Source organism: Sminthopsis crassicaudata, chromosome 2 (genome assembly GCF_048593235.1).
Source record: "Sminthopsis crassicaudata isolate SCR6 chromosome 2, ASM4859323v1, whole genome shotgun sequence".
Classification (NCBI taxonomy): Eukaryota; Metazoa; Chordata; class Mammalia; order Dasyuromorphia; family Dasyuridae; genus Sminthopsis; species Sminthopsis crassicaudata.
The window spans coordinates 134255489-134279184 of record NC_133618.1 but is presented as its reverse complement, the minus strand read 5'-3'; the positions used below and the strand labels follow the sequence as shown (position 1 = coordinate 134279184).

At 35.2% G+C, this 23696-nt stretch overlaps 1 protein-coding gene across 2 annotated transcripts; it reads right to left on the bottom strand.

The window, feature by feature from the left end:
• Window positions 1-9521: 9521 nt before the first annotated feature.
• LOC141554911 (indoleamine 2,3-dioxygenase 1-like) lies at window positions 9522-23312 on the bottom strand. 2 transcript variants are annotated; one of them, XM_074287314.1, is made up of 10 exons: window positions 23169-23312; window positions 19841-19936; window positions 19626-19739; window positions 17404-17522; window positions 16294-16308; window positions 15606-15705; window positions 14368-14485; window positions 12026-12077; window positions 11188-11336; window positions 9522-10338 (listed from the first exon to the last, which is right to left on the bottom strand). In XM_074287314.1, the coding sequence occupies exons 1-10, from the start codon at window positions 23250-23252 to the stop codon at window positions 9986-9988; spliced, it is 1200 nt and encodes a 399-aa protein (XP_074143415.1). In that variant the 5' UTR covers window positions 23253-23312; the 3' UTR covers window positions 9522-9985. The 2 variants fall into 2 exon arrangements, with proteins under 2 accessions (XP_074143415.1, XP_074143416.1); XM_074287315.1 differs by lacking the exon at window positions 19626-19739.
• Between the last annotated feature and the right edge of the window lie 384 nt (window positions 23313-23696).

Genomic DNA, 23696 nt, shown 5'->3' with positions numbered 1-23696 from the left:
TATTTCTTTTCTTCAGCTCATATTACAGATGAAGAATTAAGATCAATAAAGTTTAGTGTCACACACTCAAGGTCACACTTTCAGCAAGTGTATGAGGCCAGATGTGAACTCACAAAAATGAGTCATCCTAACTCCATCAGTCTATCCACTGTAGCCCCAATTTTACTACATCCCAACTATCCTCTGCAGCCCAGTTGTTCCTTCTGTGTCACCAATTTCTTCCCCCAGTACACACATCACAAACACACACACACACACACCCTGGAGCAAGAGGTGGAATATTCCTTGCTTTTCAGTGTCACTACCAGATTCTCTCTTTACCTCCTTTACCTTTATTGATGAGTAAGGACACATCAATCTTTCTTCCATTGAAATAAACTCAATCAAAATGTTGTGACTAAACTATAATGGTGGTAGTATCCTGGACTCCATATATTTCTCCTTAATTTCTATTTTCACTATTGTTATAAGAAAGCTTTTCTTGTCTGTACTTTGTTTCATAGATGAAGTTATATCATTACTTCCATCACACATGAGATCCATCTCATCTTCTGCCATTTCCTTTTCCATCTTTCATCAATCTTTCCCAAACTCAGTATCTTTTCCAGTGTAGCCTGCATTCTCATTGCATGTCCAGAGTAATTAAGTTTTATCAATAGACTGAATAAGGTTTTGGAAAGTCTCACAACTGTGCTGATTGGGTATGTTGCAAATTCATCTCTATCTTCCTAAGACAATTCAAATGGAAGCAATTCAGTTTCCTATGATGCACTGGTATACTGTTCAGGTTTCATAAGCATAAACAATAATGACAGCATGATGGTTTTATAGACCTTCAGTTTAGTAGTCAAACATCTCTCCTCTCCTACATTTTCATTTGGAACTTCCTAACCACTGAGCTAGCTCTGGTGATGTGTCAATCTCATTAACAATGTGGTGTGGTGCTGCCTGATCGGGTATTAGTTTTCTTATGATTCTGAAGATCACCTGGCAGGATAAGACATGGACACTGAGATCCTTTATCAAACTAAAATGCCAACCATTAATGGTCCATTGGGGTAGCCACATTGCTCACTTGCCAAAAAGATTATTTTATGGAAAACTCATACAGGGCAAGCACTCACAAACTGATCAGAAAAAGCAATAAAAGGACACTTTCAAGGTCTCTCTTAAGAACTTTACAATTGATTTCTTGACATCGGAGACACTGGCACATGACCACCCAGCATGATGGGCTCTTATCAGTAAAGGTGCTGTGCTGTATAAGCAAAACAGAATTGAGTTAGCTTAGAAGAAACATGAGATGCTCAAAGTTAAAGAATACACCCCAAATGTTCGTAGGGACTATTTATGTCTGGCCAGTGGCAAAGCATTCTGAGCTTTTATTGGTCTGATCAGCCTCAGTTGGACACACTGTAACTTGACTCTAATATAGTGATATCATTTTGGTCCTCTTTGAGAATGAAGAACAATAACCAACCAATCAACCAATATTTATCTAATCTCAAATGGGCCTCCATTGCAGTAAGAGGGCTTCTTCTCCCTCCCTCATTTACTCTTTTGTCCTATCTAATTCTCAAAGTAGCTAGTCCAAACCCCTTCTCCCTCCCTTCAATCCCTCTCATACATGCACCATTCTTCCTATGCATACACACACGTACATAGCCAAAGACCTTGCTTTTTATTTACTGAAAAAAGGAAATATGCTTCTTCAACTGTCTTCATCTCAAAAGCTCTTGGCATAAATCATCTTCCATTTTATTTTATTTTCCTCTGGTCTCAGAGATGACCCTTCTCTTTGCCAAAGCCAATCCTATCCATCCATCCTGTTTTCTACCCTATCTTCTGCAGTTTATGTACTCAAAAATGGTCCATCTTCCTAGATTCATTATTATTTCCCCACAAAGTAATTTCTTTTGAACATGCCAGTCTCCCTCATCAATTTTTCCCCTGAGGCTGGGGTTAAGTCTTGCCCAGGGTCACACAGCCAGAAAGTGTTAAGTGTCTGAGGCCAAATTTGAACTCAGGTCTTCCTGACTTCAGGGCTGGTTCTCTATCCACTGTCCCCACCTAGCTGCCCCTCTCCTCATCCTTTAAAAATTTTTTTGACAATTCCTATCATTGATTTGTCTTATATTTACTATTTCTCTCCTTCAAAATGAAGCACATCCTATAAACTCAAGTTGTATCTATTCTTGACATACTCCTCATTTATGTGATTCTTTAACATCTGCTCCAATCATAGTGGAGAGAATTGTCAGAAAGACCTGGGTTCAAAATCTATTTCCAACCCTGTTGTTGGACTTAGGGTTCTCATTTTTCTTATATGTAAAATGAGAGATTTAGATTAAAATCTAAGTTACCATCCTGGTCCAAAATTATGGTGTTATGATGCTTATGATTTATAGTCTACTGATGCCTTCCCTCTAACTCAGACTAATATCTTGGTTCTAAATACCCTAATTTTGTCTAGACCCAAGTTAAGTTTTGGCTCTACCTTTTCTTTATTCCTTTTCCAACCAGTTACCAAACCTTCTTCACTCTTTTGGAAAATTCAGTTCATATATGTTGTTAGAAATGATAAGAGTTAGTTTTGGTTAGCTTTTTTTTCCCATTACAAGGGAGGATTCTATTATGGAAACAGAAATGAGATATACTAAATAATATATTTAGTTTTTTAAATTCTTTTCAAAAAGCATTTCTTAAACATCTAGTGTGAGTAAGGCATTCTGTTTCAATTTCCACTTAAATACAAAAATTTCCATCCCTTCCATTCCCACCAACTTATTCTCTTTTATTCAGCCCCCCAACAACTAATGACTCAGTTACCGCTATTTACCTCTTGACTATTCTCCCTATCTCCCATTTCTTATTTTATACTTATCCTGAGCATCTTCTTTCTATATTTGATGAGTATTTCATCTTCAAACACTTTTCTACACTTATGTTGAAAAAATCTTCAAGGATACTATACTTCCCACAGGACAAATTCCAAATTACTCATTCTCACATTAAAAATCCTCAGAATGTGGTTCAAATCACATAGCCAATCTTATCTTCAGTTATTCCCTAAAAAAAAACTTTCCCCAAACAAGGGTAGTCTCCTCCCTGCCTCTAACTAAATCTATTAATCTCATTTTACCACTAAGCCATCATAAATATTATTATCCTTATTGGGAAATACCCTTTCTACTTTTTCTGACAATATCTATTCTTCTTGTTTTCTACAGAATCTTTCTGGATTCAAACTCTTGAAGTTTCTCTAATCATAGTATAATAGATTCAGGGTGGAAAAAAACTTTTAAAATGATATATTTCTATCTATAGCTAAACAAGAATACTTTTTATAATGCTCTCATTAAAGAAAGGCAAGCCCTATCACTACATATCTTCTATCACATTCATAACGGTTGTTCCAAAACACCACTTCTTTCATTATTTTCTCTCATACCATTCATGCTTCTCATTATTTTCTACTGAAAACAAAATAATATTTCATACAAAACAATAAATGCTATTCCCCTAAAGCTCCCTTTTCTCCTTTCCTAATCATCTCATAGTCTTATTAAATCATCTCCTACAATCTCCTCTTTATCTGTAGTCTCTCTTAAGATGAAGTTATCTTTCTACTTACCAAGATCAACCCCTTTACACATACCCTGATAATCATCTCTTTCCATTTCTCCAGCTTTTCACTCCCTATTATCATCCCTATTCTCTCTCTAATCTTCAGTTTCCTGCTATCTACTGACTCCTTCAATGATGCTTACAAACACATCCAAATTTCCTTCATGCTTAGAAAAATCCTCAATAGTTTTTACCATGCCTGTCAACTACTGCTTTGTATCTTTCCTCCCCTTACCAACTAAACTAATTAAAAAGTCCATATAGACTATATGTCTGTGTGATTAAGAGAGTGTTTATTAGAGATGTTGTGAAAATAGAAGTGACAAGATGTGGCCATAAATTGGATATATAATATGAGTGAAAGTGAAGAGTTGAAGTTGACAATGAAATTCTGAACCTAGAATTAAAAAGAAAAGATAATGGCTCCCTTGATAGTAATAGGAAAATTGGGAAGGGGGAAGATTTTAGGAGAAAGATAATGAGTTTCCTATTGGACATATTGAGCTTGAAAGACCTATGGATTAGCTTTTTTGAAATATCTACTGAGGAACTGGAAGCATGTGACTTGAGATAAGCAAAATAATTAGAGCTGGAAATATAAATCTAGGAATTGTCTAATAAAGAAGACAATTTAGCTTTTGGGACAATGAGATTTCTAAGTGAAAAATCATGTAGAGAAAAGACAAGCTGACCTAGGACAATTCTCTGAGAGATACCTAGTTGGTGTTATGGCATGAAGTCTATCAACTATATAAACTTTCCTCTAACTTAATTCTAAAGCCTCTGTCATCAGGTTTATGACTTTATTATTCAACTGAAATTTGTTGGTCCAAAGATACCAAAGGTTATCTCCCAAATGCCAAATCTAAAGGTCTCTTCTCTTTCTTTATCTTTGTTTACTTATTTGCAGCTTTTGCCTCTGTTTTTTATATTTAATTTTAATTGCCTATTGATTGAGAGCTAAATTTACATTTTTTATTGAGTAACCAGGAATTGATATCCCAAGATTATACATTTTAGTCACTCTAACATCTAAGCTCTGAGCTTTTGCTCAACTTCTTTCAGCCTTTAATAGGGATTTTATGGAAGAATCATTATTAATAAAGACAAAATTTATGGCTAGAAGAGTGACTTCAGGTAATTACTTCCCATCCAGTTTTTAACAAGTTGCTCGCTACTTGGCCAGAGTGGGAAAATGGGTTCAGAAAAAAATTAATTACAGATTTATTTCATCATTAAAAGTTTGAAAATTATTGTTCTGAGCATATTTGCTTATGGTCTAAGTATTCTTCAAAGTATCTTTCATTTTTTAATAAATAATCTAATTTCCTATGAATAAATCTATTCATCTAATCATAAATATAATAAACATTTTATATTTATTATTTATTATATATATTATTTATAAATAATCTAATTTCCTATGAATAAATCTAATCATCTCTAATCATATCATTCAGTAAAAATCCTCCAACTTCAACAATTTTATTTTGCCCACATTTATTTTATTTAAGGAAACAGAGTATAAAAAAGAAAAATGGAAAAGGAAGACAAAATACATGAAACAAAATAAAAGAGAACATTGCCATGCACCTAGCATAACATCAGGGAGGATTCAAAATATATAATAACAAATACCAGTTCATTGAAATATGTGTATATATATACATATGTAAAATAAATTATATTCATGAGTGTCCATCTTTACTCCTTGTAAATTGTTCTTTTGTTCTCTGCTGCACACCTTTTTTGCTTTATTCTTTTCTGTCCCTTTCATTCCCCCCACTACTCCCAAGCAGTTTATAACTTAAAAAGGATATTTATGTATACATATGTAGCTACACACACATATGCACACACTCATATATCTTTCCTCTCGTTACTGACTCTGCATTAATTCTGCTCCTAATTTGTCTTGCTTTTACTTAATTTCCTCCCACCCATGGATCCCTCCCTTGTCTTCTTTCCTCAACTTTGCTTTCCTGTCTGCCTATCCCTCCACTATTATTCTTTATAGATTTTGGAGGGTGCTAGGCCTATCATAGTTTATATAGTGTTGCCTATTTTTAACCCATTCCCAATGGGATTAGGCTTTCAGAACTATGAGCCCTCTTCTCCTCTCTAATTCTTCCTCTGTACTATTCTTTTTCTGTACTTCATTCATATGATATAATTACTATTTTTACCTTAACTCTGCCCCAATATTTCTTTTGAGTTGTTGTATTGTTGATGTCAATCTTCAGCATATGCTATAAATTTTCCATGAAAAAAAGTGTAAATGATTTATTTATCTTGAGTTCCTTGAAATTGAAAAGCTTTGATATTGGCTCTTAAATGTAAAATTTTTTATTAAGTTCTGGTTTGGTTGATAGAAAGTCCTGAAAATATGCAAGTTCATTGAATGTCCATTTTTTTCATTCAATATTATAGATAATTTGCTAGATATAATATTTTTGGCTGTAGGCCTAATTCTTTTGATTGTTAGTAGATATGTTTCCAGGACCTGCGGTCTTTTATCATAGCTCCTAAGCCCTGTACAATTCTAATTGTAGCTCCAACATATTTGAATTGTTTTTTTTCTTTTTTATTGCAAAATTTTCTTTTTAATTTGGGGATTTTGAAATTTGGCAATAATGTTTATGTGTGTTTTCCACAAAGGATCTCTTTGAGGTAGTTATCTGTGGATTTTTTCTATTTCTTTTTTCCTCTCATGTTCTATCACTCCAGGAAAATTTTTTTTTGGATTATTTCTTGTATTATTGTTTCAAGGTCCTTTTTTTGGTCACAAGTTTCAGACAGTCCAATTATTCTTATATTTTCTCTTTTTGATCTTTTCTCCAGATCTGTCATTTTTCTTAGATTTCACATTCTGTTCTATTTTGTCGCCTAAGACCCTATCCAGCAGCACAGATGGAACTGGCATTCCCAGTCGGCAAAGGTTCATTCAGTCTTCCCAGACTCAGACTCTGACTCAACAAACAATACTAACAGTGAAAGTGTCTGTGGTTCCTATTGCGGCAGCAGTCACAACCAGTTAACACTAGGGATGCCCACTTGGTGTTTCTATGGATCTAGCCTGGAGATGTTTGCACTTCACATGAGTTAATCCCAGCATCTGGTTTTTCTTCAGATCTTCTCGAGTTGTATCAAGAAGATCCCTGTTCTACCCCAAATCTTCTTGATTTTTCAAGAGTCTGTTTACCCTGAGGGACAAATTTGTTCTATTTGTGGGGAAAATCTGGAGAGCTTGAAATTTACCAACCTTCTCTTCCATGTTCCCAGAAATCTCAACAATTTCATTTTGCTTCCGGAAGGGGAAATAAAATTATTCTACTTCCCTCCTTTAAAAGAGTAAGCCAAAGCCACATAAATAATTGAATGGACTGCTATCTTTTCTTTATAGATATTACATTTTTGCTAGTGTTTTGTGACACTGATCTCTCCTGATTCTTCTTCTATTTGTCTGCTTGAGTCTTCATTCATGTCATGACTTCTAATTGGGAATCTCTCAGGGATTTGTCATAGGTCAACTTCACCTTTCTCTAAAACTTTTTCACTTAGCAAGCTCACCAGCCCCTAAAAGCTAAACTATCTTCTTTATTCAGATGATTCCTACATCTATATTTCCAGTTCTAATCAGTTTGCTTATCTCAAATCACCTGCTACCAATTCCTCAATACTAATTTCAAATTGGGTATTTGATAGGCATCTCACACTCAATATGCCCAAAAGAGAACTCATTATCTTTCCCCCTTCCCAATTTTCTAATTATTATTAAGGGAATCATCATTTTTTTAGCTTCTAGGTTCAGAATTTCATTATCAACTTAGACTCTTCACTTTCACTTATATTATACATCCAAATTCATGGCCACATCTTGTAATTTCTATCTTCACAACATCTCTACATGTCTGCAGGTAGCGACTTCTCTAAACTCCCACAATCATCATTACTCTTTGGTAGATCCTCATGACCTCTACCTTAGATAGTTGCAGCAATCTTCCAATTTCTCTCCCTGCCTCAAGGTCTCTTCCTATTCCAATCCATCTTCCATTCAACTGCCAAAGTGTTTTCCCTAAAGCACAAATCTGACTATATCAATTTTTCTCACATATACTCCACTTAGTAAACTGCAGTGACTCCCAGTTACTTCCATGATATAAAGTATTTAATTTTTTATTTAAAGTTCTTCACAACCAGGATCTTTCCTATCTGTCCAGTCTTCTTACATTCTATTTCCTTTCATGCCCTTTTTGATAAGGCCATACTGATCTACTTCCTTTTCATTACTCAAAACTCTCCATCTCCCAGATCTTTGAATCTTCACATTGGGTTTTCTTTATCCCTGGAATGCTCTCCTGCCCCACTTCTGACTTCTAACTCTGGGGAACCCTTTCTTGATCTCTTCAACATTACTTTCAGGTATTAGTATCATCCTTCTAAGTTTACCTTTCATCTTCTTTGAACTTATCTTTTATTTTTAATATTATTTTTATAATATATTTTTATTTTTCAAAATACATGCAAAGATAGTTTTCATCATTCACCTTTGCAAAACAGTGTTTTTTTCTCCATCCTTCCCCTCATCCTTCTGAGAGACAGAAAGTTATCCAATGTAGATTATCACTTTTGCATTTATATTATATAATCTGATTTATATATGCTATCTCCCACATAGAATATAAGTTTCTGGAAGACAAAGACTGGCTTGGGTTTTTGGGCTTTTTCTCCATAGCTCTAGGTCTAGCACAATGCTTTATACATACCGTGTTTCCCCGATAATAAGACACTGTCTTATTATTTTTTTGGGACTAAAAAACACCAGAGGGCTTATTTTCAGGGGAGGGCTTATTTTATCCTCCATCATGCCCCTTTTATCCTCCATCATGCCCATTTTAGCCTCCATCATGCCCCTTTTATCCTCCATCATGCCCATTTTAGCCTCCATCATGCCCCTTTTAGCCTCCATCATGCCCCCTGAGTGCTTATTTTATTCTCCATCGCTTACTGAACTTACCGAGTTTTTAGATGGTCCTGTCTCAGCTCTACTCCGCGGCGCTGCTCTCAGTAGCGCCAGCAAGCAAATCACCAGGGAAGAAGAGGATGACGCGCTCACTGCTGCAGCTCTGATTGGATGCAGCTCGGAGCGCGACGTGCGTTTCACTCGGGAGGGGAGGGCGGCGCTGCTTACTGAAGGTACCGCTACGCAGCATATAGCGCAGGGGATCACCATGATGACCGTTTTCATAGTAAGTTCGATAGGGCTTATTTTCGGGGGAGGGCTTATTTTAGCAGAATATTAAAGAGTATGTGGGTGTCTTATTTTCAGGATAGGTCTTATTATCGGGGAAACACGGTAGTACTATGAATGCTTATTAACTGACTAATTTCAAAACATGCTCAGTTTCCCTATTTTTTTCTCTGGCACCCTCAATCTAGTCGTTTTACCTGTTTTTGCTTCATTGGAGAAAATCTCCTAAACCCACCTCCATCACCTAGAAACTTATTTGCCTATCTCTATGACTACCCCAGACTAGCCCCAAATAAATAATAGCCATCTCCCATTAAACAAGAGGAGGAAGGAGAGAGAGAAATAGTCTTTCCAGCTTTCTTAAATGGGGCTTGCCCAGACCCAACTCAGTCACTCTAGCCAGCCCAGGAAGTTTATCAGAACAAAATCAAATAAAATCATGAATTTCCTGGAATTTAGGCATTTAACGCAGTATGTACACACACAGTAGACTTGATGGGGAGGGCAATTCCCTATGCTCTCTACACCACTCCATATTGGTAGCTAGCTACTTATATAAATAGATATAGCTAGACATATAAATATATGAATATATAAGATAAACCAGCCCTGACTGAGAAAGCAAACCCCAAAGGACAGATTCTACTATTAAAATAACTTTTATTTATTAATTTTACATGACTACATTATAATGTAAACACATTGGCAACATAACATCAATTCCATTCAAAACAAAGCATTTTTCCCTTGTCTAACAAACACCCTTGTGATCATTGAAGGAAGACATCCAATTCCTTGGAATTCACAGAACTAGATTTTCCCATGTAATCTTCTCAATATGTAATGTAAGCTCCCTGAAGGCAAGAAAGTTTCTTTTTCAAATAAAAATTTTGCATTCCCTGAACTTATCACCTCATACATAGTTAAGTGCTCATTCATTGAGCAATGCATCAATTGACTGAGAGAAGACTATTAACTGCATAATTAACAAGTAGAATGTAATATTATTAAGAGCAAATATTTTTTATTGTGCAGTATGCTTAGCCTCAAACATAATATAAGTCTAATAAGTGCTCATTGAATGAGTAATAATAACCTTGTGTTCCATTAGCTCTCTTCCAAAAGAGCTTGCTTAGTTGTATCCCTTACAGACCTAAGGAAAACCAAAAGGTGTGTGCCACCTGTTCCTTTCACCTCATCATCTGATGATTTCTGCCCTTTTGCACTCTCCTGTTCACTTGATGGAGTTATAATATACTTGTTCACCACTTGAAGATGATAGTTCCTGATATGAACTAGAGCCTTTACACATTCATTATAGGCCTTCTTCAGCTGAGTATCACCACTGGAGCTGACAAAATCTCTAACAGATGAGTGAGAGGCAACTGCCTCAAGAAAGATCTTGTGAGGTAATGGCATGTAGTTCCTCATTTCCTCAAGGTATTTAGCACTCTTTTCATCTGAAAGAAGAGGAAGATGAAGGGTGTTAAGGAGTCACAGAAGAGAAGAATGGAAATGAGGGATAAGGAATGAAAGGGAAATCAATGATACTCATAAGTAGGATAAGAAATGCAAGCCAATGTAGTGCATCTGATTGCCATATTATAATTCTATATAATTATAATAAAATAGGTGTCAATCTACACTGAAAAATTGACAAAATATATTCCTCATAGCAAAACTATATCTTAGATGGTGCAATGATTACCATCCCACTTTGTAGAAGAGGAAACTTTGGCTCAGAGAAATGGAGCACAGGACTTGGAATCAGAAGCCCTATCTCTATCATCAATTGACAAAAACAATACCTTAAGCACAGAGATTCACCTCTTTGAGTCTTGTTTACTTCCTAGCCATACTAACCTCATACTGCCTACCTTCATGGGATTATCACATGAAATATTCATTAAATAACCCTTAAAGCACAATTAAACATTGGACTTATTGATGATATATTTTATTATTGTTATTATTGATTAGAATTATTAGTTCAAGTATTGGAGTGGGATGGTTTTGTGATTGCTAAACCCTGGAAATACTAATGAAGAAAGGTAAGAGTCTACCATCCTGTTCTGAAGTTAGATAATCTCCATAGGTCACTATAACCAAATGCCTTTCATAGGAGCCACTGGATCTTGATTTCCCCCAACTTCTCACTTGCACTCTGGCTTTCTGACCATTTTCTTAAGTAGATTTACCAATCAGTAAGTCCCATGTCAATGAAGCAGTGCTTCAAGTGTCTTTGTTTCTACAGTACTATATTTATAGCTTTTTTTGAATCTCAAATCCCAGTCAGAATTCCAACTTACCATTTTCAGTGGTATGTTGGATCCCCAGCAGGGCATCAAAACACTGCATGATGCTGCTTTGGGCAGCACTTCCCCCAGCGAACTCCATGGGTGTCTCTGACACCCCTTCATATATCAGGCCCTTTGGCAACAATGAGCTATTCTTCCAACTGAAACAAAACAGAGAAAAAAGGTGTACTTATGTTTGCCAGAGAAAATCTTTTGCCTCCATCAGTTTTCCAAAATCATTTTTATAGGTATGAAGATAAAAAGTAGGGAGAACAAATAATTCTATTAACTCTTTGATTTTTTATCATGAACCCTCCCTGACTCCAATCAAATCAATTCCTTAGGAAAAATGGTTTTGATGATACAGATCTAAGGACGTTTGGTAGCTACCATAAGAATAAGTCATACATTAACATTTTAAGTGCTTATATATTATTATTTAATCTCATTCTTATAACTATATAATGAGAGTACCAATAAAATTATCATTATACACATTTTACATATGAGGAAACTGAAGCTAGCTAGAGAATTAATTTTTCCAGTATCTCATCAGGCAATAATTGTTAGAGTTAAAAAATTCACACTCAGTGCTCTTTCCACTGCATATTATACTCTTTCTAGTAATGAATTTTCCTTCTAAACCAGAATTAATCATTCTGACCCTTCTAAATGACCACACTAAGACCCAACTAAGAAGTAAAATCTAGAGCTATAATTTGCAAATAATTCCATGTTATTCTAATATATTATGCAAGAAGGTGAGGTTGTTGAGAGGTCATGGAAGAGTGTTTCTGTGGAGAGAAGTTTCTTTGTTTAGAGGAACTAGTAAAAGCAGGGAATCACATACCCAGCCAAGAAGACACGAAGAACATTGAAAAAGTCATTGGGATTCACATGTTCTGTTGAAAGATTGAAACAGAAAGAAAGATGGTGAGTTAACTGCCTTACTAACTTGTGAAAATAAAAAGCAATTCATGTTCTTTCAACACTGTATTTTGTGACATCTTCAGAAAGACTATGAAATTAAGCTCCCTAACTAAAGAATTGCTAGTTTGTTTTTACACTAGAAATCTTTCACCCAATAGGCTCTGATTTTTGCACCACCCTCCAGTCTCTTCTCTACCTCCTCTCAGCAAGACCCGTCACCCTTAGAAGAGTCTGCCTCAAATTTTCCATTTTGAAAACTAGTAACATCTCTTTGAAGATCATTTGGGCTTCCATTTCATTTAACCCTCTGTTCTTATCCTTGACATAGACAAAGGAAGACTTGCGGTTTTCAAACTGAAGTCCCCTATGTTCAAAGCACAAGAGAGGAATTCCACTGCATCACCACGTTTGGCTTACTGTTACCTATTTATCTGCTTGTTTTCTTTGAAACCTATGACCCTGATCTCCAATAAATAATATTTCTTATATTCCCTCTTTTGGAAATTTCATATCTACCCATGATTTCTATCCCCACAACTACCTGCTGGATCTCTACTTGGTTGTCTTATAAGGAGGTCAGACCCAATGTGTTTTAAATATAATTTTATAATTCACCCTCATTTCTACCCTTCCCAACCAAAATGAAATGGTGGGAGTGAGAGAAAGAGGGAAAAGACAGAGAGAGACAAAGAAAAGAAAGAGAAGAAGGAGGTGGAAAACAGGAGTAAAAGAAAGAGGGGAAGGAGAAGGAGAGGAGCAAAAGAAGATGGGGAATAGAAAGAGGAAAAGAAGAAAGAGGAGGAGGGGAGGAAGAAGGAAAAAGAAGAGGAGGAAAAGAAGGAGGAGGAAAAAGAGGAAGAAAAATAGAAGAATGGGAGGAGAAAGAAAAATAGGAGGAAAAGCAGGAAGAGAAGGAGAATGATGAGATAAGAGGATAAGGAGAAAGAAGAAGACAGAAGGGTGAAGGAAAAAGGAGGAGGAGGAGAAGCAGAAGAAGAAGCAGAAGAAGAAGAAGAAGAAGAAGAAGCAGAAGAAGAAGCAGAAGAAGAAGAAGAAGAAGAAGAAGAAGAAGAAGAAGAAGAAGAAGAAGAAGAAGAAGAAGAAGAAGAAGAAGAAGAAGAAGAAGAAGAAGAAGAAGAAGAAGAAGAAGAAGAAGAAGAAGAAGAAGAAGAAGAAGAAGAAGAAGAGGAGGAGGAGAAGGAGAAGGAGGAGGAGGAGGAGGAGGAGGAGGAGGAGGAGGAGGAGGAGGAGGAGGAGGAAAGAAGGAAGGAAGGAAAGAAAAAAAAAGCAAGGAGGAAAGGAAGGAGGGAGGAAAGGAAGGAAGGAGGGAAGGAAGATAGGAAGGAAGAAAAGAAATTTTGCATCCTTTTCCTAACTTCTATATTTCTGTTGAAAGCATCACCAATCACACAGACTTCAATCCCAATCATCTTTTCCTTAGACCTGGAATCCAAACTGGTACCTTATTTTTGAAATCTCTAACCTTCCCCCTTTCCCAACTTCTCTCACCATACACACTCTCTTGAACGCAAACACGTTTTTCTTTATTTCCACAATTCAAATTTAGTTCTTTGTCATTTCTTCCATAGACTAATAAGGAATAGTCTTAAAATCAGTCTTCCTGCCTCCAATCTCTCTGTTCCTAATCATCTTTCATGCCACTGTCTAACCAATCATCTCATTGCACTCTTCTTCATTCAGAACTACTTATGATCCTTCATTGATTACCAGACAAAATAAGAACTCATTGCTACAGATTTCATTCCTATAGAAAAGATCCACCCAATCTGTTCTGAATCTACATATCATGAGTAGAATGTTATACACCTTCTGTTCATTTACTTTAAGTGTTCTCATCTATCAGTATATCTAATCCAGGAACTTAGCATATGACCTTGGACACAATGGATGTTTATCATCTTTTTTGAAAATTGAATTTAAGTGATCTGTAATTTCTGCATGGGGATTAAAGTTATTTTTTATATTTTTTAGCCTGGGGTTAGCAATAACATTTATTTCTTAGTATTGACATCATTGACTATGAAACCCTCCAACAGACTCTGAAGATAATCTGGGATGACTATCTCTTTTGGCAGATGAAGAAATTGAATTGCTCAAGATCTGGTCAGTTGATACTAGAACAGTTCCTATCTTGCACCTTTGTCTAACTCAGCTAATCTTCAACCATCTATTGATAATAATGCTTGTCATTAGAAGTTTTGAACTTAGAGTCTATACTACTTCACCAAATACATTACATACCATGAACAAGTTGGAACATTTTATGTGCCTCAGAAACAGAGGAGGCCACAGATTGGAGACTTTCTTTGAGGGACTCCAAGTTCTTTTTTCTGACTGCTTCAAATATATCTGGAATTATCTTAAAGTAAAAGAAAGGAAATAAAATCAGAGTCTCCTATAACTGAAAAAACTCATGACCCTCAATTTCAAAATCATATATTATATTCTAATTTTTCTTCCTGAGAAAATTTCAAAATGGGTCAAGTAATCTGGCCACCTTTCACTTTGTTCATGCAGTCCTCCTATTTGTAAATTCATATGTTATTAGTCCATATTTTTATGATTTGCAATTTAGATAATTTTATTGTTCAGAATTGGCTTCTTCAGGCACCAATCTGCCCAATGAAAAAGGAACATTTGGGACCTGGATTACAAGCCCAATTGAAGTACCAAAAAGCGACCTAAGAATAGTGGGAAAATATTCTATATCATAACTGATTTTTTAAATTTAAATTAAAATAACTCTAAGGTTATTTCAGTTTGGCTACTGTGACAGAAAAAGAAAATTATAAATACTAAAGAGGCTGTAGAAAAATGGGGGCATTAATGTATTGTTGGCAGAGATGTGAACTGATCTAACCATTCTGGGGAATAATTTGAAACTAAAGCCAAGAGATACATATTTTATATCCCAAAGAGATCAAAGAAAATAGAAAAATACCTGTATGTACCAAAATATTAATAGAAGCTCTTTCTGTGATAGAAAAGAATTGGAAATGGAGGTGATGCCCATCAATTGGGGAATGGCTGAACAGGTTGTGCTATATGATTGAGATACAGAACTATTGTACAATAAAAACAATAAGCAGAATGGTTTCAGAAAAACATAGGAAGACATGTAAGAACTGATGCAAAATGAAGTGAGTAAAACCAAAACTTTATATACATTAACAATCATATTGATAAGATAATTAGCTGCAAAAGTCAACCTGAGCCAACAACCTCTGGTGCTCTTATTTGATTTCAGTCCCAAAGGAACAGAAAGCAATGACAGATTACAAGGCAGTAATGAGCTTTTACTTGAAACTTCGCCATCTTGTATGACTTGTCAGTGTTTGCCCTTCACTGGCATAACCTGTAACAGCCCCAGTTCATCTCCTGGCCATAAAGTTTCACTGGACTAGGGACTTTAGAGAATGTGGTTACAGGTATTCAATTTGTCATATCACTCTCTTAAGAAACAAATCAATCTCACATACCTTCATCGCAGAAGCAGCTGCTTTTTCAACCAGTAAAGAAACTAGGAAGAATCCTTTGCTGCAATCCCCACCAGGAAATGCAAATAGAGTGTCCATGTTGCTAAGAACAAGAAGAAATTACAAAATAAATATAATGATGTGAAATATCATGGAGTAAGAATTAGGATGGACATTGGAGGTCATCTATTTCAATCCCATCATTTTATAGATAATGACATTGGGTAATTACTAGTCTATAGTCTCAAAGTTGGTAAAGTGTTAAAGGCAAGATCTGAACTCACACTTATATGTAACCAAGTCCAGCACTTTGCTGTAATTGCCTTAAGCAGTGATGCTATTTATATCTAGAAGTGAACATTTAAAGATCAATTCCATAACTAATATTGTACATATAATTGAAATAATATCTACCTAGAGATGTAAACATTAAGATAGAAAACTCTCTTTGTAAGGACTTAATTACACAAACCCACAGAAAAAATTACAACTTGTCTCATTTAATCAAAAAGAATCTATTTGCTACCCTACTATGTTCTCAGGATAAACAAGTGGTAGGAGTTATCTTGTTCTTGCCATGTCTAGTAATTTTAAAAACCAGTTACTATGCCTGTATACTGTGTGTATATGTGGTTCCACCTAAGTCTACTCCCATTTGAAATAATTCCTTGGAAAAAAATAAAATACTTACTCATAAGTCATAGACCTTATAGAAGCATCCAAGAAAAGAAAGAAAACAAAAAGAGAAAAATATTGTTACATTCAAATTCTTTAGAGTTTCAATTAATGTTATTCCTACATCCAAAACATATTTTCATGTTTTCATGTTCTGCACTCGAGCTTGTGCCAATGTTCAGGCAACACCCCTTCCTTCTTGTTCTTTGTTTAATTTTCTGTTGTTGGTTCCGTTTTTTGAAAAGATGTTGATAAGAATAAAACAGGGGCTGAAAAACATACCGTAAGATTGGTTGTAGGTAATGGAGATACTTAAGCAGAAGAGGAGAAAAATAAGGCAAAGATGGATAAATAACTGTATTCTGATATCTAAAAGATTTTCATATGAAAAAGAAGTCTAGCTTTTCTGTTTTCCTTCCATTCTTTTTCTCTACTTTTCTTCCTTCCCTTCTTTCCTATATTCTTTCTTTCCTTACATTTTCCTCCCTCCTTTCCTTCCTTCCTTCCTTCTTGGCTTAGGCCCAGCAGGTAGAAGTGGGAATGGAAAGCAGCAATTAAAGAGAGACAAGTTTCAGCTCTGAATAAGGAAAAACATAATATAAAGCTGTCCAGCACTGGAATGGACTGACAGAAATGGTAATCAACTCTTATTATGGAAGTCTCTAATCAGGAGTTCTAGAAACTCTTCTGCAAGATATCATCCAGCTACATCCTGGTTAGTGTGAACAAGAAATCCCAAGAAGCAGTTGCTTTCTTCAAATTCATATTGAGTATTCCCTTTGGGCTGGAACTGATTGCCATTTATTATTTTTAAAAGAGGAAATTCAAATTTGTTGTTCACATTATGGAAAGCTAAATGTAGTGGGAATTCTTTCATCAGGAATAAGTTGTACTAGATCATCTCAGTGGTCCCTTTCAGATATGAACTCCTGTGCCCATGGTCCTGTTTTAGTCACTTCTTGGAAACTTGGATTCTATGCCTATAAAATAAAGGTTTTTTGATACATCTGTAATGTATTTCAAATTCAAAAAATCCAGTGATCATGTCTGCTAAACTTTCAGATCAGCTTCATTGGGGAATAACAGAGAATGTGTTCCTATGCTCAATTAAGCAAGTGCTACATACCCTAAGGGATCCTTTTTCTTCCAGTTTGCCAAAACACAGTCTGCATACACCATTATTGGAGGTAAGCCGAGTTTCTTTGAGAGATCACAGAAAGGGACAGCAATATTCCTGGGCAGCACCTAATTAAATTATGATTCATTTGTAAATATTTGGAACAATAGCATCTACTTCAGCTTCATAGTAACCAAAATGTGATTGTTTCTAGATTACAAAAATAAAAGTAACAGGTTGTGTTAATTAGCACTTCATAATTATAAAAGCACCATGTGTATGTCCATATATATGCATATATAAATAATCACACATGTGTGTACAGTATATTATGGCATCTGATTATTGAGGGAGACTTAAAGAAATAGTTTGGAAGCTAATATAAGTATTAACACACCCACTTTTGCAGAGAAGGCAATTTAAGTCACGTGAAATTACTGCATTAACATCACCTGTTCATTAATTGGTAAATCTAAGGTACAAATCTATCTTCTAATTCCAATTTGATGCTTTTTCCAAAATGCAAAATAGTTGTTTGAAGTACTCAATAACTATTGTAACATTCTGTGTGTCAGTGTGCTTGCTGCAATGTCTGTAATATAAAATCAGAGGACTTAGAACCAGAAGATTCACTTTCTTTCACTTATAACTTGTATGACCATCAGTAAGTGTCAATACCTCTAAGTCTCAATTTATTCATCTATAAAATGTGATAACATGTACAATTTCTACTCCCCGGGGTTAGTGTAAGTATCAAAAAGGGTAATGTATATAAAAGGCTTCTCAAATCCTAAAAAGCTTCATAAATATCTGTCATATTACTGCTATTATTAGAACTAGCATATCTAGATCACTGTAGAGATGATGCTCTTGTTCTTGTTTAAATCATTGTTTGATCATATCTGACTCTTCATGAACCTTTTGGGGGTTTTCTTTTTTCTATTATTACTCCAGATGAAGAAACTGAGGCAGAAAGATTTTGTGACTTGTCTAGAATCACTGTCATTAAATGTCTAAGGGAAAGATTTGAACTCATCTTTCTGACTCAATGTCGAATCTGTTCACAGTCATCTACATCAAACTCCTTCCCAGAGAAGGACCACCCTATTTTTTATTGTCTTCTGCATTAGAATGCAAGCTCCCTGAAGGCAGGTAGAGTCTTGATTTTAATTTGATCCCCAGTGCTTAGCATAATATCTGAAATTTAGTAGGTTCTTTTTTTTCAGTCATCTCTTTCTGGGACTTCATTTCCTCACCTTCAAAGTAAGAAGCAGTGAACTAGATGAATATCCTCTGAGGTCTCTTTTAACTACTATGTTCTTATTCTTGAGAAATAATATTCTGGCATCAATATAGATAGACAGAAAGGAAAAAGAGAGAATGGAAGTCAGAGAGAATGTGAGGAGAGTATTGCAATGATCATGAGTCCTTGAGGTGAAAATGTCTTTGAAAATCAAAATATTAAGAATATGCTGAAAAAATAATAAAAAATATTTGATTAAAATAAATTTTTCTGTGGGTTTTTGTTGGAGTGTGTATGTACATATGTATGTTTTAACATTACTTTCCATTGACATAAAGATGCTTTGGAGATTGTGCGGTAGAGAGAAAATATGATCTGAATTTGAAGTTAGGAATCTGAGCTGGCGTCTTCAACTCCACCCCTTAACTGTGTAAACTGGAATAACATACTTAATTTTTATGGGCCTCAGTTTCCTTGTTGGTATAATTAAAGAATTGGACTATATAACATTAAAGATCTTTCCTCCTCAATCTATGATCTTCCCTGACTCATTTGACCAATGCATCCCAATCCTAACTAAAGAAAATAGACTTTTAATAAATCATAAGACAAGATGAGCTATGAAAAATGAAAACAGTTCCCACTTACAAGCAGTTTGTATTCATTATCTCACCTCAATCTCAGAGCAACTTTGTAAGGTAGATATGCTTTATAAAAGTCTTCATTTTACAGATAAAGAACATGAAGTTCAGAAATGAAGGACTGAACCCCAAGCTATTAAGACTTGAAGTCCTGTTATAATTCTAGATCCATCACTCTTTCCACTGTACTCTGTTCTAAACTTAAGCATGATGTGAGAATCCTGATAATTTCCACCATACCAGAAAAACTGAAGTTGTGACAAATCCAAAAAATGGAGGTTTTAACATGGACAAAGGTTGGGTATGTAAAAGCTGAAATGAAAGACTCCAAAGCAAGATCTCCAAACCTCTTTGACATTATTGTCTTGCCACACGTAGCCCATGGTGATGACTGACAGTGCCAGATGTGCGAGGCGCTGTTCCTTGTATTCTTGGAGTTGATCAATACTAAGTTCTGGCAGCTTCCAGGAAAAAGAAGAAATTTAGGCATACAGTCAAAAATGGCTTTTCTAAGATTACAAAAAAACATGATAAAAAGATGAGTGGAGAATAAACTTCAAACCTGCTCAGCTTCTTTCCGAAATTGACCTTTCTCCACCAGAGAGGACAGATTTTTTGCAAGCTTTACCCAGAGCTGGTAGCGATCAGGCAGTTCCTCCTTGATAGAAAGAATAAAAATGCAATTTACTCATCTTGTTCCCTTATCAATAGGATTCCATCATTCTAACAGTCTCCCAGTCAATGTCTTCATCTGAGTCTCTTGCCCTTTTCAAATCCATACCTTCTACCACCACTAGATTCCTCCTCATTCCTCCACTCTAGACATGGCCATCCCCTGACTATCTTCAGCATGTACCCTATTCACTCACCTTTGTACCTTAGTTCTTACTCTGCCTTTCACTTGGAACGTTCTGCACCCTCTCTCATGACCTCCGCTTATCAGATCTGATTCATCCTTTGGCTCAATTGCAAACTCCTCAACAGAACTCCAAGTGTTTCAGTTACTATTGATTCATCGCCTTTTGTATGTTTTTTTAAAGTTTATATTTTTCTATTAAGAAACATCCATTTCCATTCCCTGTCTGTTCCTGCTATCGAAAATGATCAAGTTTGCATTGTGAAACAAAATAGATTTTTGCATCGGTCATGTCCAAAAAAAAGGGTTAACCTTCACTATGATTCTAGAACCTCTATTTCTGGAAGTGGGTAGTATAACCTTTTGGATTTCTTACAGAATTCATGCACTGTCCTTCAGAGGTGTAGGGCATGAGAGACTGAAATGATGACTGTCTGTGACAGCTATAGGAAATAGGGAAGATAGGAGAATGAAAGCAAGTTTTTGATAGTTAATGACCTCTTAAAATATTAAATGTTCTAAAACCTTTTCTGAATTGGACATTCTACAGAGGCATAAAAATGACTCACATTTGTAGAAGTATTTGAGGCTTATAATGTATTTTTCATACAATAATCAATGAGCAGTAGATGGGCAAGTTTTATTATATCCATTGATCAAATGAAAATCGAGGTTCAGAGGAGTAACATGGCTTGCTTAGGATGACACAAGAATCATGGCAAGGTAAATTCAAAGTCTTATCTTCTGCCTCTAAGAACAGAGCTCTTACTGTTTTCTATGCTGAATCAGCATTGCTCCTTTCAACCCACCCAGTTACTTCAGCCCCACTGGACTCTTTATCTTCATCATTGATGGAGTCATCAATACTACCAATTCAATTTTTTCCCCTTCTTTTTGCATCTGTCTAAATTGCTAATACAGAGTAGAATCTGACTACAGGTGATAATTTGGGCCACTTCTTTTTAGTTATTGAGGACTTCTTTTGAAAAATCATGGGCTACTCTCAAAATGTGATACCCAAAAATTTTTGGGAGATGATTTACTCTCCTTTGTTTAATAGTAGACAATCCTGAATTGTTTCTGGTCAAGCTATGTCACCATCTGGTAGTGATTTCTACCTTCTCTGCTTACAATATGAGCACTATCAAAATCAGAATGTCAGCATGAGTACACAGAATATATCTAATTGGAGATTACCCAAATGATGCAATTTTTGAAGAATGTAGAGAGTGGGATTTAGGGAAGTTCTGATTCTTCCCATCTTCCCAATTCTTCCTGTTACTTGTTGGCCAAAAAGTATTTGAGAAAATAAAATTTCCTTTTTTATAAGAAAGAAAACTGAGGCTCAGCAAGGCCACAGAACAAGACATACTGCTTAAAATGTAAATGTCATTAGATCTTCAAAAGAGGTAATACATGGACCCTGATACAGGGAAAAGAGGACTGTATTGGAAGGAGGGAATTATATTTCTATCCTAACACTAAGACATATAATCAATAGAGGCTTGGGCAAGTTACTTTTAATCTTGTTGAGTCTGAGTTTCCTTCTCTATAAAATGAAGAAGTGGGATTAAATGGTATCTAAAGTATTTTTCAGCCTTAAAGTTCATAATAATCCCAGGTTCCTAAGTAAATGTCTCATCCTGCTTTAAAATTTCAACTTGGTGAATGATACACTTTTTTTCAGTAAGATTCTCCTGGAAATCTAGATTTGGCTTGTTAATCTAGTTATCAAGAAAAGAATATTCATTTAATATACAGGAATTTTGAAACTCTTAGTAGCTAAGCTTGACTTTTCCAAGTCTGTCTCAAATTTTTGTACTTCATTCAGAAACTTAACAAACTATTAACAAATAGTGATATTAATTTAACCCATAACCTGACAGATTTGTATTCTCAAAAATATAAATTGAATCTGTTTAAATAGATAACATATGTCCTTTTCAATATGTATAAGTACTTCTTTTGATTTACAGATCATTTTTCAAAATGTGGTTTGGTTTGTTTATATAGTGATTTTTTTTGGTTTGTTCATACTGTGGTTATTCACACCTTCTTTTACAAAACTCAAAATGCTTACGACCATAGTTCTTAAGACATGGATATTATAATGCTGATATCACTAACATGTTTACCATTATCGTCTTTTCTTAATGAAAATTTACACATGTTTTTGTTCACTTCTAACAGTAAGGCAACATACTATAAAGAATGTACACTAGAGTAGAAATCAGAGCACCTGAATTTGAATCCCCAGTCTGACATTCGCTGCCCATGTGACCCTGGGAAAATCACTTAGCCATTTTGAACCTCTGTAAAACAGAGATAAACATATTCCTATGAAATAAGCATTTTAGAAGCATTAGAGAGTGTTATGCTTCTAAGCTATTATTATTAACAAAACTCTAAACAGTATACATTATCTTATTTCATCTTCCCTATCACTGTGTGAGAGGGAATGATTGCTCAGAATTACATAATTACTCATAATTTCTGAGTCAGAGCTCAAAGCCCAGTCTTATGAATTCAAATTCAGACTTGCTGTGCCCACTGCAACTCAAGGGTAATTGTTGAAATAACTTCCCTATTAAGGAATAGGTAAGTAAAATGATTTGCTTGACTAGCTTCAAAACTAACATACCAACTATTTTGATTTATATTTGATTACTTTATCAACTACACAGAATGTTAGTATCCTGGATCCAAAATCAGGAGAGAGAATCCCATCCTGGTTTCTATCTTCCATTTAGTATTTTTTTTTAACTTCAGGAAAGTCATTTTATCTTTCTAATCATCAGGTTTTAATCCTATAAGTTCAAGTGGTTGGAATAGCTTCCAACTCCAACTCCTCTGAACACTGTTGATTTTCTCAAATAAATAACATTTCTGTTCTTCCAATTTGCTATAAAAGCTTTACAAGACCAGAATCAAAAAAGATATTCTTTATACATGCCATTATTTATCAACAGAGTTAAATCAAATGGAACCCAGATAACAAAAGCATTTTGCTACATGTTTAAATTCCATATCTTACCAATGGATCTTCCAGAATAAAGCCCAAATCTTCTGAAATGTGAAATTTCTCTGGGTGTTCTAATGGGTTCTCCAGGAGATCCATCTTTTCTTGAGCTATACCTCTAGTGTTGCATGCAATGATCTACTTCTGGCAAGAGGTAGAACTGTCCAGGAACAGAGAGCCTATTTATGGACACCTACCTGACTCCACACACCCTCACAAACGACATTACAATAGGAAACTTTGTCACCACACTTATATCACAAATAGTTATGACATGGATAATACTAGTTTCATTTTCTGTACTTCATGTGTCACTGGAAAAGTTATCAATGTATAGAGCATCTTAATATTTCCTACCTCTATTTAGAAAGAGAAAGTACTTACTCCAAGAGATGGAATTTCTGGTTCCAGTACTAATATTCATCTCTACTATAAAAATTATTCAGTCAAGCAGACAGAAATGTTCACCTAGGCTGATCAAGATAACATTTGTGCTAAGTGATTTTAGAGGTATATTGATCTCTTATATTTTTAGACTTGATG